General features: G+C 41.4%; 1 protein-coding gene across 1 annotated transcript in view; it reads left to right on the top strand.

Annotated features, from left to right (window-relative positions):
* The window catches only part of LOC119824438 (cytochrome P450 3A9-like), a 69,186-nt gene that overhangs the window by 37,628 nt on the left and 15,860 nt on the right, over nucleotides 1-15,698 (top strand). Inside the window, exons 5-11 of the mRNA XM_038344565.2 lie at nucleotides 45-138; nucleotides 3,065-3,117; nucleotides 3,668-3,767; nucleotides 9,106-9,219; nucleotides 9,445-9,533; nucleotides 11,782-11,930; nucleotides 15,306-15,433. Coding sequence (XP_038200493.1) covers nucleotides 45-138; nucleotides 3,065-3,117; nucleotides 3,668-3,767; nucleotides 9,106-9,219; nucleotides 9,445-9,533; nucleotides 11,782-11,930; nucleotides 15,306-15,433 — 727 coding nt within the window. The remainder of the gene's footprint in view (nucleotides 1-44; nucleotides 139-3,064; nucleotides 3,118-3,667; nucleotides 3,768-9,105; nucleotides 9,220-9,444; nucleotides 9,534-11,781; nucleotides 11,931-15,305; nucleotides 15,434-15,698) is intronic.

Genomic DNA, 15,698 nt, shown 5'->3' with positions numbered 1-15,698 from the left:
TAACGCACAGTAGTGATCCCTAAACTTGACCTCCCACTTTACAGGTACGGAACCTATACACATGGGACTTTTAAGAACTTGGGGATTTCTGGACCCAAACCATTGCCTTTTGTGGGAAATGTTCTTGCATACCGAAATGTAAGTGTTGCTTGATCACCCTGCTTGACTCATGGCTGTGGAAACTGGCTTAGTTCCTCCCAATAGGAAGGCCAAATCTTGGGTTAAAATTCTCGGATTTTATTATTATTGTCTTTGGAGCCTCTGGTTCGTGCAGCTGATTAGCTCAGACCTCTGTCAGACCTATTCTCATGTTGAGGACTTTCAGATTTGTGAGCCTCAAATGAAAATTTGCTTCCCCCCCCCCACACCAGTACGTATTCTAGCAAGATACAGTATTGCCTCTGGAATCTTTTCTAAAATTTACATTTGTCTGTTTGTTTGTTCAGTGTGCGTGTGTGTGTGTGTGACAAACACATGAAAGTCAGAGAATTACTGTGAGACTTGATTCTCTTCTACCTCATGATCCTGGGATCAAACTGAAGTCAACAAGCTCGGGTGGGAGATGTCTTTATGCACTGAGCCATATCACTGGTTGCTTTTGTTTCCATGGCTTAACACATCACAAGTGACACTTGACAAAAGTTTTGCTTCCTTTTGTTTCTCAGTTTTAAAAGTGTTCTAGTTTCCTTTCTGGTTCTGAGATTAACCACTCAGAACGAAGGAGGTCGTGAGGTGAGTTTGGTTTCTAGAGCCCACATGGCACCCAACAAACAACATCTGTAACTCCAATTCCAGGGCATCTGACATCTTCTTGCCTCCTTAGACGCAAGGCATGCACACAGGACACAAGTGTACATGCAGGTAAAACGCCCAAACGCATAAAATGCAAGTAAATCTTTAAAGCAAAGCATTGTGAACGCTGCAAATTAGGGAGAGGTCTCTTTTCATCTTACTGGTTGTGATTCATCATTGACAGATGTCAGGTCAGGAACCTGAGTCAGAAACCATAAGGAACGCTGTTTCCTGACTCTCTTAGGCTCCTGTTAGCTATCTTTCTTTTTTTTTATTTTTTTCATGGTTTATTTTTTTATATTTAAAAATTTCCATCTCCTCCCCTCCTCCTCCCCCTTCCCTCCCCTCCCCTCCACCCATACCTCCCCTCCCTCCCTCTCCAGGCCAAGGAGCCATCAGGGTTCTCTACTCTATGTTAAGACCAAGGTCCTCCCAAGTCCCCCCAGGTCCAGGAAGGTGATCGAGAAGGCTCCCACAGAGCCCGTCCATGCAGAAGAATCAGAGCCCAGCGCCATTGTCCTTTGCTTCCCAGTCAGCCCCCACTGTTGGCCACATTCAGAGAGATGGGTTTGGTCACATGATCCGTCAGTCCCATTCCAACTGGAGTTGGTGATCTCCCATTAGTTCTGTCCCACTGTCTCCATGAGTGAACGCACCCCTCACGTTCCTGACTTTCTTTCTCATGTTCTCTCTCCTTCTGCTCCTCATCAGGACCTTGGGAGCTCAGTCCAGTGCTCCAATGTGGGGCTCAGTCATTTTCTTCATCTATCGCCAGGTGGAGGTTCCCTCATGGTCCTGACTTTCTTTCTCATGTTCTCTCTCCTTCTGCTCCTCATCAGGACCTTGGGAGCTCAGTCCGGTGCTCCAATATGGAGCTCTGTCATTTTCTTCATCTATCGCCAGGTGGAGGTTCTATGGTGATACGCAGGAAATTCATCAGTATGGCTATAGGAACTGGCCTTTTCAGGCTCCCTCTCTTCAGCTGCCCAAGGAACTAACTGGGGGCGTCTCCCTGGAAACCTGGGAACCCCTCTAGGGTCAAGTCTCTTGACAACCCTCAGGTGGCTCCCTAAATTAAGATATATGCTTCCCTGCTCCCATATCCACCCTTCCTGTATCCCAAGCATCCCATTCCTCCGAGCTCCCCCCATTCTCCCCTTCACACTTTTCTCTCCCCATCTTCCCTTGGCCGTGTCTCACCCAAACCTCAAGTTCCCAATTTTTGCCTGGCGATCGTGTCTACATCCAATACAGCCCAGAACTACCTGCCCAGGGAACAGTGAGCTGGGTCTCTTATATCAATTAACCATTGAGATAAGCCCCCACAGACATTGGCTTCACAGCCCAATATGATCTTGGAGAGTCCCTAGCCAAATTGTTGGCTCTGTCCAGTTGATAATGAAAACAAACTAGTACAGGAAATAAGTCAAAGAAATGCTTAGTTTGCAGTGCTTCGTGATTGTGGCATTTCTCCATCTTTCTGCATTCAGTAGGGACCCTGTATTCTCATTTTTCACTTGCTTGTTTTCTCACTCAGCTCCAAGTCTGGGACTCACCCACTAGCTAAATTAAAAGAGTTCTCAAGTTAGTTCAGTTTCTAATTCCTCTGGTGTTCTAGAGAGAGATTATGAGGTAAACAAAAGGACTCTAAATACGGAAATACACAATGACACCTGTTCCTGGGACTCTCCCTCGCTTTCACTTACCTTCTGTTTCCTCTTCCACCTAAAAAAAAAAGAATATCTCAGAGAGATTGAGCATTTAGGGAGAAGCAAACACAATTTAGAGAGACATGGTATTCACTATTATTAACCGACAAGAGTAAGTGGCAATGTATGCACAATGTTGGGGGAAACTCTCAAAGATTACAAGGCCCCCATTTCAAATATCTCCTATATTCTCTCTCCCCCCACTTATACACCTTGGAATAAGGGCAATCCTCTTATTGTCAGTGATGGATAGTTGGCACGATTTAATGAGATTCAAATTATTTAGATATAGACAATCCGAATAGAGACAAGAGCAGTCTTCTTAAAATAATAGGAGCTACAAGATGGCTCAGTTGATAAATATGTCTTCCACCAATCCTGACTACTTAAGTTTGATCCTTGGAACCCACATAGTGAGAGATAAGAACTGACTACCAGAAGTGGTCTTCTGTTCTACACACACACACACTCACACACACACACACACACACACACACACACACACCAAATAAATAAATGTAAAAAATAATAATAACATGTTTTCATTTTCCTTCTGTCCCCAGGGATTTTGGGAGTTTGACAGACAATGCTATGAAAAATATGGGAAAATATGGGGGTAAGTGTTCTGGAAACTTCCATTGGTTAACTTGAAATGATCGCGTATCTCAGTGCCTAGAAGACAACTATAGCCCACAGTCTCTTGAGTTGAAGATATGATTATAAGGATCTCAGAGGTCATGTGTCTCCAGGTACCACATTCACAGACTGAATTCTTCTGATAAAAGTTACATGTTTTTACTTTTCTCTCAGACTTGATGGCCCAGGGATGGCTCACCTGATTTTTCTGTCCAGTGTCTGGCTATTCAGCTCAATATTCATGTGTACATCACCCAGACATTAAAAATGTTCCCCTTTATTTCTAGTTGTGATTTTTGTAGAGATATTTTGTGTTTGCCCCTCCCTGCATGAGTGACATTATACTTCATTTCTTGAGACTCCTGTGATATGTGGTTCAAGTTCCTGAGTTGAACTAGGAGCTCATATAATCATGTATTGCACAATTTGGATTATGGATCATGTAACATCTGGGTCAGCATCTGGGTTCTGAGCGTGCTAGAAGCAGAATCCAGCTGGTTGGTTGAATCCTCTCTGCTTTGCCAATGCAGGTTTTATGAAGGCCGACAGCCTGTTTTGGCTATCATGGATCCAGAAATGATCAAATCAGTGCTGATAAAGGAATGTTATTCTACCTTCACAAACCGCCGGGTAGGCATCCATTTCTTAAATTATTCCAACATCTACTCCCGTATTTATGCATTAGTTGGGTGTTTTTGTCTGTATGTGACTTTGTGTATGTGTATGTGTGGGTGGGTGTGGGATGTATAGCATGTGTGTAGATGTTTAGTATATGCACACGTGTGTAGATGTCCCTGCCCAATACATACAGGAAACCAGAGAAAGATGACAAGTTCCCTGCTCTTTCACTCTCTCATTCCTTTATGGAGTCTCTCACTGAACTTAGAGTTAAGCTGGCAGCCAGAAGCCCTCGACATTTTTCTGTCTCTGCCCCTCACACAGCTGGAGTTACAAGCATATGTGGTCAAGCCTTTTTATTAATGGGAATCTATGTCTATTTTCTTTCTTATTAGCATATATTTATTTTGAAAAATAATGAATTTTCTTATGACATTTCTTACCATATATAATGCACTTTATAAATATCTTTCCATTACCATCTTATATCTCCCTTTCCCTCTCCCTCTTTTCTCCCTCTGCTCTTCTTCCCAAATATACCCCCTTCTATTTCCATGGCATTTAAAAAAATCTAATATAGGTATGGCATAGAAGAAGAAGCATATGACGTGTGTTTCTGAATTTGGCTTATTTCGCTTAACATGATGGTGTCCAGTTTCATCTAATTTCATTCAAATGATATAGTTTTGTTCTTCCTTATGACTGAACCAAACTCCATTTGTGTGTGTGTGTGTGTGTGTGTGTGTCCATTTCTTTATCCATTCACCTATTGATGGGCACCTGTGACAACTAATCTTGATTGTCAACTTGACATATGCTAGAAAATGGAACTTCGGTTGAAGAATTTTCTTTGTCTGATAGGCCCATGAGCATGACTGTGAGGCATTTTTCTGATTGTTAACTGATGTAGGAGAATGCAGTCCATTATGAGTGGTACCATCCCTAGGCAGAATGACCTTGACTATATAAGAAAGGTAGCTGAACATGAGCCTTGGAGCAAGCCAGTGAGAAGCATGCCTCTGGTGGTTTCTGCTTTAACCTCTTGGCTTGAGTTCCTCTGTTGGTTTCTGCTAAACCTCTTGAGTTCCTTACTTGGCTTCCCTCAGTGATGGATTATAACCTGTAAGCTAAAATAAACCCTTTCCTCTACAAGTTGCTTCTAGTGATGGCATTCATTTATCACAGCAAAAAAAAAAATCAAATGATTCTACACCATGGCTATTCTGAATAGAACCACCAAAAACCATGGGTGCACAGGTATCTCTGTGGTATACTGAGTTCAGTTTCTTTACTTTTATACCCAGCAGTAGTGTAGTGGATTATGTGGTAGTTAAATGTTTAGGCTGATGATGTTCCTCTATATTGGTTTCTATGGTGGCTGCACAAATTAAAACTCCAACCAGTAGCACACAACGGCTCATTTCCAGCATATCTTCACTACTGTTTGTTTAACGGGAGTTTTTCTGTAAAGGATGGGGAGAATCTTGTCTGAAAGATGCAAAACACCTATTTTTAATTTTGTGGATTATGCTGTGGTGGCATGTCTGAAAATTCATCCCATAAGCCTCCTTGTTGGTTTCTTGTTTACCTTTACTAAACTTTACAGTTTTAAATTTTAATCTAAGTCTGAGATTTTGTGTTATGCTTTATATGAAGTATCAGATTTAAGGCAAATTTTTTCCCTTTTTCTTCCGTCTTTCTAGTTTTTCTGACATAAATGAGTCACTTTTGCACCCGGGGGAAAATATCTGGAGTCTTGGAAGGTGGATCAATGTATAAAAGCTCATAGAACACAACCTGTGTTCAGTTCCTCATAATCCATACAAAAACTAGACATGGTAACACAGAGAGATGTACTCCCAGTATATATATAAGGAAATGGAAGTAGAGATAGAATTTTCAAAAGCTTGTAGGCCAGATGCCCTGGTCTAAGCACTGGGAAAAAGCAGACCCTATCTCAAACAAGGTGGAAATTTAAATACCAACATCCAAAGGTTGTCTTCTGATCTCTACATACTTCATGGCATGCATATGCCTGCATTCATATAGAAGAAAGTATACACACACACACACACACACACACACACACACACAGAGAGAGACAGAGAGAGAGAGAGAGAGAGAGAGAGAGAGAGAGAGAGAGAGAGAGAGAGAGAGAGAGAGAGAGAGAGAGAGAGATCAGTGGGGACCACATTCTGGTCTGGAATCATATCAGATTAGACTCCAAAGAGTCAATTCATTAAACCAATGATTAAATGATTGTATTGAGGACCAAGAAAGAATAAAAATCATTTGGGGCTGTGTCTGCAGATGAACTACTCATTCCCTGTTAAGTACCATAGCCCTGTGTCTGTCCTTCCTATAACAGCATACTCTTGATTGTTGTAACTGCATTGTGACTCCACATGAGGCAGAACAATTGGTTTCTCGTCATTTTCAGAATCCTTTCTATCTCTTCTTCTTTCATTGTCTTTTTATGCAAATCCAGAATAAGCTTATTGACGCCTAGACATGAAAACCCCACTTACCTATGCTATTAGAAATGAACTAAACCTTTTGATAAATTTGGATAAAATCACTGTTCTTATAACTTTGAGTTGTATGTGTATTACCTACATACATGTGTCCATGTGCACATGTACAGATGCAAGTACAAAACATTAGATGTAGAGTTCTAGCACTCTGCCTTATTCTCTTGAGGTAGAGTCTCCAACTGAACCCGAAGCTCATTGCTTCATCTTGGCTGGATTACCAGTGAGCTCTTGTGATCCACCAGTCTCTGTTCTCAACACTGTAGTTATGGCACATATAGTCATGCCCAACTTTCTCTACTGTGGATGCTGGGGATTCAAACTTGGGTCTTCATGTTTGAGAAAAAGTTCTCTTAATTGATGAGCCATCTTCTTTGGAAGAGCTGTCTGGTCTCAAAATATTATGTTTCTCCATTCCTTCAAATTTTATTTGATTCCTTTCACCACTACTTTTACAGCTTCTAGAGTACTATACATTTTTGTTAAATTCAAACCTAATATGTTTCATCTTCTTTTTTATTTATTTTATTTTGATATAAGTATGGATGTTTTGCCTGCATGTATGTCTATGCAGCATGTTTATGTTGAGTGCCTATGGAGCTAGATGAGATCAGCAAAACCCCTGAAATTAGTTGCAGATGATTATTAATTGCCATAAGGTTTCTGGAAATTAAATCCTCTGAGAGAGTAGTTAGTACTCTTAGCCATTGAGCCATCTCTCTAGCCCTTGGTATTTCATTTCTTTGGAATGATTGTGAAAGTGATTGTGTGTATCATGTGGTCTTACCTACCCTCACCTTAGAAATTCATCTGAATATTTATTTATCTTATCTCTTACGAAGGCATTTGGACTCACATAAAAAACATTGAGCATGGCCACAGGTATAATAACCTCAACACTGGAGACAGACAGGTGGATCCCAGGAGCTCACAGCTCGCCTACATGTAACAGTGAGCTCCGGGTTCTGTGAGAGACCCAGTCTCAAGGGAATAAGGCAACGTGACAGAGTATGACACCCTATGTCCTCCTCTTGCCTCTGCACATGCACACATGAACATTCATGTGCATGCACACAATGAAAAACACTGAAAACATTGGTTTTTCTCTAAGTTTATTTTTTTTATTTTATTTTATTTTATTTTATTTTCCTCATGGTTTATTTTTTTTTATATTTAAAAATTTCCATCTCCTTCCCTCCTCCTCCCCCCTCCCTCCCCTCTTCCTCCCCCTTCCCTCCCCTCCTTCTCCCCCTTCCTTCCTCTCCCCTCCACCCATACCTCCCCTCCCTCCCTCTCAAGGCCAAGGAGCCATCAGGGTTCCCCACTCTATGCTAAGACCAGGGTCCTCCCAACTCCACCCTGGTCCAGGAAGGTGATCGACCAAGCTGAGAAGGCTCCCACAGAGCCCGTCCATGCAGAAGAATCAGAGCCCAGAGCCATTGTCCTTTGCTTCTCAGTCAGCCCCCGCTGTTGGCCACATTCAGAGAGACGGGTTTGGTCGCATGATCCATCAGTCCCATTCCAACTGGAGTTGGTGATCTCCCAGTAGTTCTGTCCCACCGTCTCCATGAGTGAACGCACCCCTCTCGTTCCTGACTTTCTCCCTCATGTTCTCGCTCCTTCTGCTCCTCATCAGGACCTTGGGAGCTCAGTCCAGTGCTCCAATGTGGGGCTCAGTCACCTTCCCCATCTGTCGCCAGCTGGAGGTTCCCTCACGGTCCTGACTTTCTTTCTCATGTTCTCTCTCCTTCTGCTCCTCATCAGGACCTTGGGAGCTCAGTCCGGTGCTCCAATGTGGGGCTCTGTCATTTTCTTCATCTATCGTCAGGTGGAGGTTCTATGGTGATATGCAAGAAATTCATCAGTATGGCTATAGGAACTGGCCTTTTCAGGCTCCCTCTCCTCAGCTGCCCAAGGAACTAACTGGGGGCGTCTCCCTGGAAGCCTGGGAACCCCTCTAGGGTCAAGTCTCTTGACAACCCTCAGGTAGCTCTTTAAATTAGGATATATGCTTCCCTGCTCCCATATCCACCCTTCCTATATCCCAAGCACCCCATTCCTCCGAGCTCCCCCCGTTCTCCCCTTCACACTTTTCTCTCCCCATCTTCCGATGAATTCAATTTTAATACAACAGGTAAAACAGGTAAATTTTTTCTTGTATAGACATCAAATATAGAATGGGCTCATTTTAAAATATAGAATGACAGACATATCCACTTTTTTACTAAACACATGTTTTCATGGGCATAAGATTCAAGAAGATAGTGCCAAGTCTAGCTTAAGGTGGGAAGAGAAGTACAATCATCTACACCTAAGAAAATCAGCAAGAAAAATATTTTACTTAGAATTACATTATTTCTTCCAAATAATACCTAAATTCTTTCATGCACTGTTATTGCTTTCTCAAATCACTTTTATCACCCCTTTACCAAGAAGCTTCTACTCTGAATATTTGCAGTTTATCACTGGTCTGTCTTTACAAGGCCACCAGTTGTCATCAGTTCCTTTCTGCTTGGTGTACACTGGAAGGATGGGCCAAGTCTTGTTGCTTTCTAGTTCCTCTGAAACAGCTATGTGGAACTTCTATAGAAGTAAGGAGCTAAATTATAGTCGTAGAGCCACATGTTTGGGCTGAATGACACCTCAACCCTCCCAGGTGTGGGATCATTTAAGACAAATATTCACTGAACATGTTACATTAACCAACTATACAATCATAAATCTTTTTAAATAAATGATACCTGCTTTATTTTTTTTTTTGCAACTGTAGAATTTTTCAAGCTTATGTAGGGCAACACTGCTTTTGTTTTGGTTTTTAGGTGTTGGGTCCAGTGGGGTTTTTGAAAAAAGCAATCACCTTATCTGATAATGAAGAATGGAAGAGATTAAGAACATTGCTGTCTCCGACCTTCACCAGTGGAAAGCTCAAGGAGGTAAAGAAGTAGTAAGTTCTTCACTGGAAACATAAAGAGCAGATCCTGGGGGTAGGGGGAGTGGAAGACCACAGCTCTTTTCCTATCAGTGTCCTCTGGGTTGAAACTTCCTAAGAATGTCCTTTTGTGTTAATGGGACCTCTTACTTTGTCATTAGGAAAGTTGTGTCCACTGGAAACTGAGCTCTCTCATCTCACTATGGATGGGATTTTGTTTTGTGTGTAGATGTTCCCTATCATTAACCAGTTTGCAGATTTGTTGGTGAGAAACTTGAGGCATGGAGTGGAGAATGGGGATCCCATCAACATGAAAGAGTAAGTACTAGCACGGTCATTGGGGACTGGGTTGTTGTGTTATAAACTTTTCTGTTACTGCAACAAAAGTGACCAGAAAGAGAAAGTCTTCATTTGAGCTTACAGTTCCATGGGGTTACCTGTCCATTGTGGCAGGAAGACGTGATATCAGGAGCCGTAGTCCAGCAGGCCACACTGCATCTAACATTCAAGAAACAGGAAGCCCGACCTATATAGATTCAAGATCTGGCTGTAGCAACCTACTTACTCTAATGAATCTCCACCTCCTAAAATTGGGAGCTTTCCCAAACAGTACCATAGACTCAGATCCAAGTGTTCAAACACATGAACCTATGAGGGACATTTTACATTCAAATCACAGCAGTTGTTAGTAGACACTATAACTGCCATCGAGGGTGCTGAAGCTCCTATTCTTAAGATGCCTCAGGAAATAGACAGGAGTGAGTTGTTGGTGTTACAACTGATCACAACAACTCAGTCTTCTGCTGAGGTTGAGACCAGTGGAAAGTGGAGACCTTCTTGTAACAGCCTTATGACTGTAATAGGCCATCTGAGGAAAAGGGCATCTCCAAGGAGAAGGTAGGGTGGCCACAAATTAAAGGATGCCACTTCTTTTTATGGAAGCCTTGATTAATCTCTCTATCAAGTGTTAATTTGGAAATTGTAGGAAAAAATAGTTTAGAAAGAAGGACTATGATTTAAAACACTTCTGTTAGTGTAGACTCCATGGAAAATAGACAGCATAGAAAGCATTTAACTCCTATTAGAACACTGTGTGTGCACCAAGAAAGTTAAATGTAGAACTTAGATCAGTTTATATCTCATCCTGGGCTGATGAAGAGTATCAGTAAGGCAGTAAATACTCCCTAGGATCAGCGAGATGACTCAGTGGGTAAAGGAGCTTGCCATTGAGACGAAGGACCTGGGTTTGATCCCCAGGACCCACACAGAGGAAAGAGAGAATTGACTCCCACAAGTTGTCCTCTGAATGTATGACATGGTACAAGTGTACTCACATAAATGCGCACACACACATACACAGACACCGCACAGGAGCAGGTGCACATGCATGTTTCACCCAGAGTCAATATATGAAAATGTAACCAATCCACTATTTCTATTTTAATTCATTTCCAAAGAGTGAAGTCCCACTAAGGATGTAATCATTGCCATTGGATCATTTTCTTGAATAAACTAAGGCCTTTTGAGTTGTTCAAGAAACAGTGATAAAACATACAGCTCTCCTCATGAATAAGGAACATGTGGACACATAAGTGGAGGAATAGTGCTGATTTTCACAACATACAGCAACACTTCTGCCCTCAGAGCACTGTCAGCTCCCTGGTACTGGGAAAGGCTAATCTGTCAGTACCTGGAGCATGGGCCGTGCTCCAGGGAATTAATAACAGTTGTTATGTGTTGTACTGAAGATGAATTGGCTCTGGGCACAGATACCAGTGATGCAGAAATTCCTGATATAGTGTTCTCTTTCTTAGTCCCATGGGTATTGTCCTGTTGGGACTTGGTGCTTCCAAATTCTTTATTACCAACACTTCATTAACTCTGGTGCAGTTTGTCTGATTCTAGATCTGTTTCTATGACTCCATGTTTCCTGATGTTTATTCTAATCTCATATCTACTATCTTTGGTAAAATTTCCTGAAAAGAAGGCACGTTAGGGGGGAAAGAGGTCATAAAATCTCACAGTTCCATGTTCCAGTCAATGTTCTTACAGAGAAGTCAAGGCAGGAACTTGAAGTCTCTAGTCACATCCCCTGTGAAGTACAGGGAGAAATACATTCACATTTGTGTTCAATTTACCTTTTCTACCCTTATGCAGTCAGGCACTCAAGCCCAGGGAAAGGTATTGCCCAAAGGGAACTGTCTCTTTCCACATTCATTAGAGCAGTCAAAGCAATCCCTCACAGATATCCCCAAATGCCAACTTGAGGCAGACAACTTCATACTGCAAATCTCTTCCCAGATAAATCTAGATGGTGTCATGTAGGCAACTAAAGCTAACCCTCACCACATCCACATCACAAGCCAGTGCAAAACCAGTGTTAACACTGTCTTCTGATCAGCTTCTCACCAGAGAGCGTGATGGAGGGCTAGATCCATCACAGAAGGGGTCCTGGCAGTGTCTGTCATGCCTTGGCTTGTGAATTTACTCCCATGTTATCCATTGTGTATGTTAGAAGGAATAAGAGAAGGCATAGATGTTAATTTCCATGTGTCTCTCGATTCAGCATCTTTGGGGCCTACAGCATGGATGTGATCACCGGCACATCATTCGGAGTAAACGTTGATTCCCTCAACAACCCACAAAATCCCTTTGTACAAAAAGTGAAAAAGCTCTTAAAAATTAATTTCTTGGATCCATTCTTCCTCTCAGTGAGTACGTGAACTACCATTCCATTATTTCTGTTTTTCCCCATGTTTATTGTTTAATGGTTTCATACATTTTATAGTGGATATCAGTCATTTTCATTCCCCTGTTCCTCTCTTCCCTCCTCTCTCTCTGCTAGTGATTTTGTGAACTTTATCTCACATGCATTGTACATGGCCCATTTAAGTAGGCTGGTTCACGAAGATATTCACAGTCATCACTATGGTCAGCTATGGAACACTTTTAGCAACTCAGAAACACTGCATGTTTAGTCCTTGGCTCCCTGCCTTCCTCTGGTGTAAGCGACATTTCTTGTAAATGGAATTGTATAATTTACCATCTTTTGTTTCTGGTTTTCTATATGTTTTCAAAAGCTCCTGTATCTTGAAGAATGTTTCAGTATATCCTTTCTTTTTGAGGTTGAATTTATTATTGATGGACATTTGGGATTTTTCAAACTTATGGCTGTTATTAATGGTGTTGCTCTGAGTATTCTTATTCAAGTTTGAACAATAATTTTCATTTCTTTTGGACATACACTCAACTGGAAGTGATGAGTTTTATATTAACGTTTAATGTAATATATGTACTTAGACTGGAGAGATGCTTCAGAGGTTAAGAGCACTTGCTGCTCTTCCAGAGCACCCAAAATAGTCCCCGGCATTCATGTCAGGGGGATCACAATCATCTGTAATTCAGGCAAGAACACCTTCACTCAGATGCACAAACCCACGTGCAGACGCACACACTTACATGTCATTAAAAATAATAATAACAATAATGATAAATTATGCCAAGTGTTTTTGGGGAGTGGTCGTGCAAACCTTTAATCCTAGCACTTGAGGGGTAGACACAGATAGATCACTGTTAGTTTGAAGCCAGCCTGGTCTACAAAGTGAGTCCCAGGACAGCCAAGGCTATACAGAGAAATGCTGTCTCGAAATAAATAAATAGATAGACAGACAGACAGACAGACAGACAGACAGACAGACAGACAGACAAAAATAAATATATACTGAAAAAATGTAATCATATAATTCTGGAAATTCCTTTAAACACCTTTAAATATTGGTTTTGCTTAAAAATGTTTTGCATCTATGAACCTGTTTTATTCATTTTCATTTTTATTGGTATGGCTCTATTACACAGCAGACTGTCTGCTGTGTTAGTATGATGTCAATTTGATCATGGGATTAAGGGCACTGTGACCCTATAGAGAATTTTGAAGATGTGTCGCTTTCTCTGTGTTTTGGAAGTGTTTGGGGGAAATTGGCTTTGGATCTTCTGTAAACTGCAAGAATTCACCACTGAAATCTTCTGGCCTTAGGTTTTCCATGTGAAGGGCCTTCTATTATTAATTCTTTCTCATATGTCACAGGTCTATTACACATGTTATGCATGTATTTTTAGTCAATTTCTATAGTTTGTGTATTTCTAGGAATTTGTACATCCTAGCTTAACAGTGTTTTTTTTATTTTTTATTATTAAAAATTTCCGCCTCCTCCCCACCTCCCATTTCCCTCCCCCTCCCCCTACTCCTCTCCCCCTGTCTCTCCAGTCCAAAGAGCAGTCAGGGTTCCCTGCCCTGTGGCAAGTCCCAGGTCCTCCCTCCTCCATCCAGGTCCAGGAAGGTGCACATCTAAACAGACTAGGATCCCTCAAAGCCAGTACATGCAGTAGTATCAAAAAAAGACAACCCAGTGCCATTTTCCTTGGCTTCTCAGTCAGCCCTCATTGTCCACCGCATTCAGAGAGTCCAGTTTGATCCCGTGCTTTTTCAGTCCCAATCGAGCTGGCCTTGGTGAGCTCCCATTAGATCAGCCCCACTGTCTCAGTGGGTGGACGCACCCCTCGCAGTCCTGACTTCCTTGCTCATGTTCTCCCTCCTTCAGCTCCTCATTTGGGCCTTGGGAGCTCAGTCCAGCGCTCCAATGCTAGCTTAACATTGTAATTGAAGCAATTCTTATAATCTTCCAATTACCAATAGAATGACTTAATATGCTTTTGTGTTTTTAATTCCCCTAAAACATCCACTATGCACACTAGTAATTTGAGTGATCACTCTATTTCTAGAACAATGCCAGCTAGCAGTTAACTCTTTCTAAGGATACTTTTGAAGAAGCAACTTTTGCTTTTGCTGATTTCCTCTCTGTCTTTTTTAAAATTGTATTAGTTCCCACTTTGGCCTTAACATCCCCTCCTACTCTGCCCAAAGTGTGTTTGTTCTCTCTAAATGGTACTCTTCATAAAGTGTTGCCATATAAGATCGGGTTTTTTTCAACACTCAAATTTTCTTCTGGATGCTGCTTTGTCTCCATCTTCATAAGGAAGGGTTTTCTTTATTGGTAGTAATATTATTAGTGTTGATGTTGTTATTAGTTGTGTACCTGTATAAGTGGAGGTGCATTGTGAACATTTGTGGGCAAAATGTGGGACTCAGGTATCTCCGTCTACCATGGGGTCCAGAGAAACAACTTAGTCAGGTTCCACAGTAAAGGATTTGCCTGCTGAGTCATCTCACAAGTCCCTGAAGTTGTTTATACTATGCTTTTTTTCTCTTTTCATTTCAACACAATTTGGAATTGCCCCATAGTTCTTGAGCTTTTGGTTATGGAAGAGTGTGGTGATGATCAATTTATATAGTACTTTCCCGACTTTTCTTCTATTGTTGATTCCTGATTTCATTCCCTGATAGGTGAAGAATGCAGACTATGATATTTCTAACCTGAAAACACATATTCTGTTCTGTGTGTGTCTATGTCTGCCTGCCTTTATCTGCCTACCTGCCTGTCTCTTTGTGTCTACATGTACACACCACATCCACACACTTATATACAGATAGGTCATAAAAAAATCTTGTATATCATTGCTCATTCTTTCCACCTTGTTGGAAACAGATGCTCACTGGCTTGGAACTCTACCAAGTAGGCTGGGCTAACTGGCAATTGAGCTTACAAAATCCATTGTCTCCACCTCTCATGCTGCCATTGCTGAGCCACTGCACTTGGTTTTTAGCATGGGTTCTGGGAAGTGAACACAGATCCTCACATTTGCAAAGCAAGCACTTTACCCACTGAGCCATCTCTCCAGTCTTGAAAGCTCTTTCTTGAGCACTGGACTGAAGCGTGATCTATCCAAAAAGACCTTAATCCAACATGTCAAGAGTGAGAGGTCAAGGAATTTAACCCTGAAACCGTGCAGCAGACACCATTGCTATCACCTCTATGTCGGTGCCCTTTCCCGGCCAGTGGTCTGGAACCTGAGAAAAGGGCAAGGTTTGGTTGAAGTCCTACTAGCTTTGATGTTCTTAGTGTCAGAATAAACATAATCATTCCTGGTAGATTTTATATATTCACCATGGTTTCTCCTTTCTCTCCCCTCCAGTACTCTTTCCATTCCTTATCCCAGTATACGATGCACTCAAAATGACCGTGTTTCCAAATGATGTCATAAGCTTTTTTAAAACTTCTGTAGAACAAATAAAAGAGAATCGCATGCGAGATAAAGAAAAGGTAATAACTGGTCACACAAGGCTGTTCATTTATTGATAAAATGTTAAGGCATTTGTTTGTACACATATGTTCCACATAATCTTAAAAATTAGACTAGGTTAAGAACAGAGGAATATTTATATTTTGAAAAAAATGAAGCATTGGGAATAGAGATTTAAAGTAAGTCAAGAAAAAAGCATTTAGAATCAAATGATACATATTATGACTAATTTGCCATTAAATTAATATTTTTGAAATGAGAAATGCACATGCCAGAAAAAATTTC

Source organism: Arvicola amphibius, chromosome 10, assembly GCF_903992535.2.
Source record: "Arvicola amphibius chromosome 10, mArvAmp1.2, whole genome shotgun sequence".
Classification (NCBI taxonomy): Eukaryota; Metazoa; Chordata; class Mammalia; order Rodentia; family Cricetidae; genus Arvicola; species Arvicola amphibius.
The sequence above is the reverse complement of the archived record's forward strand: the minus strand, read 5'-3'. Positions and strand labels throughout refer to the sequence as shown.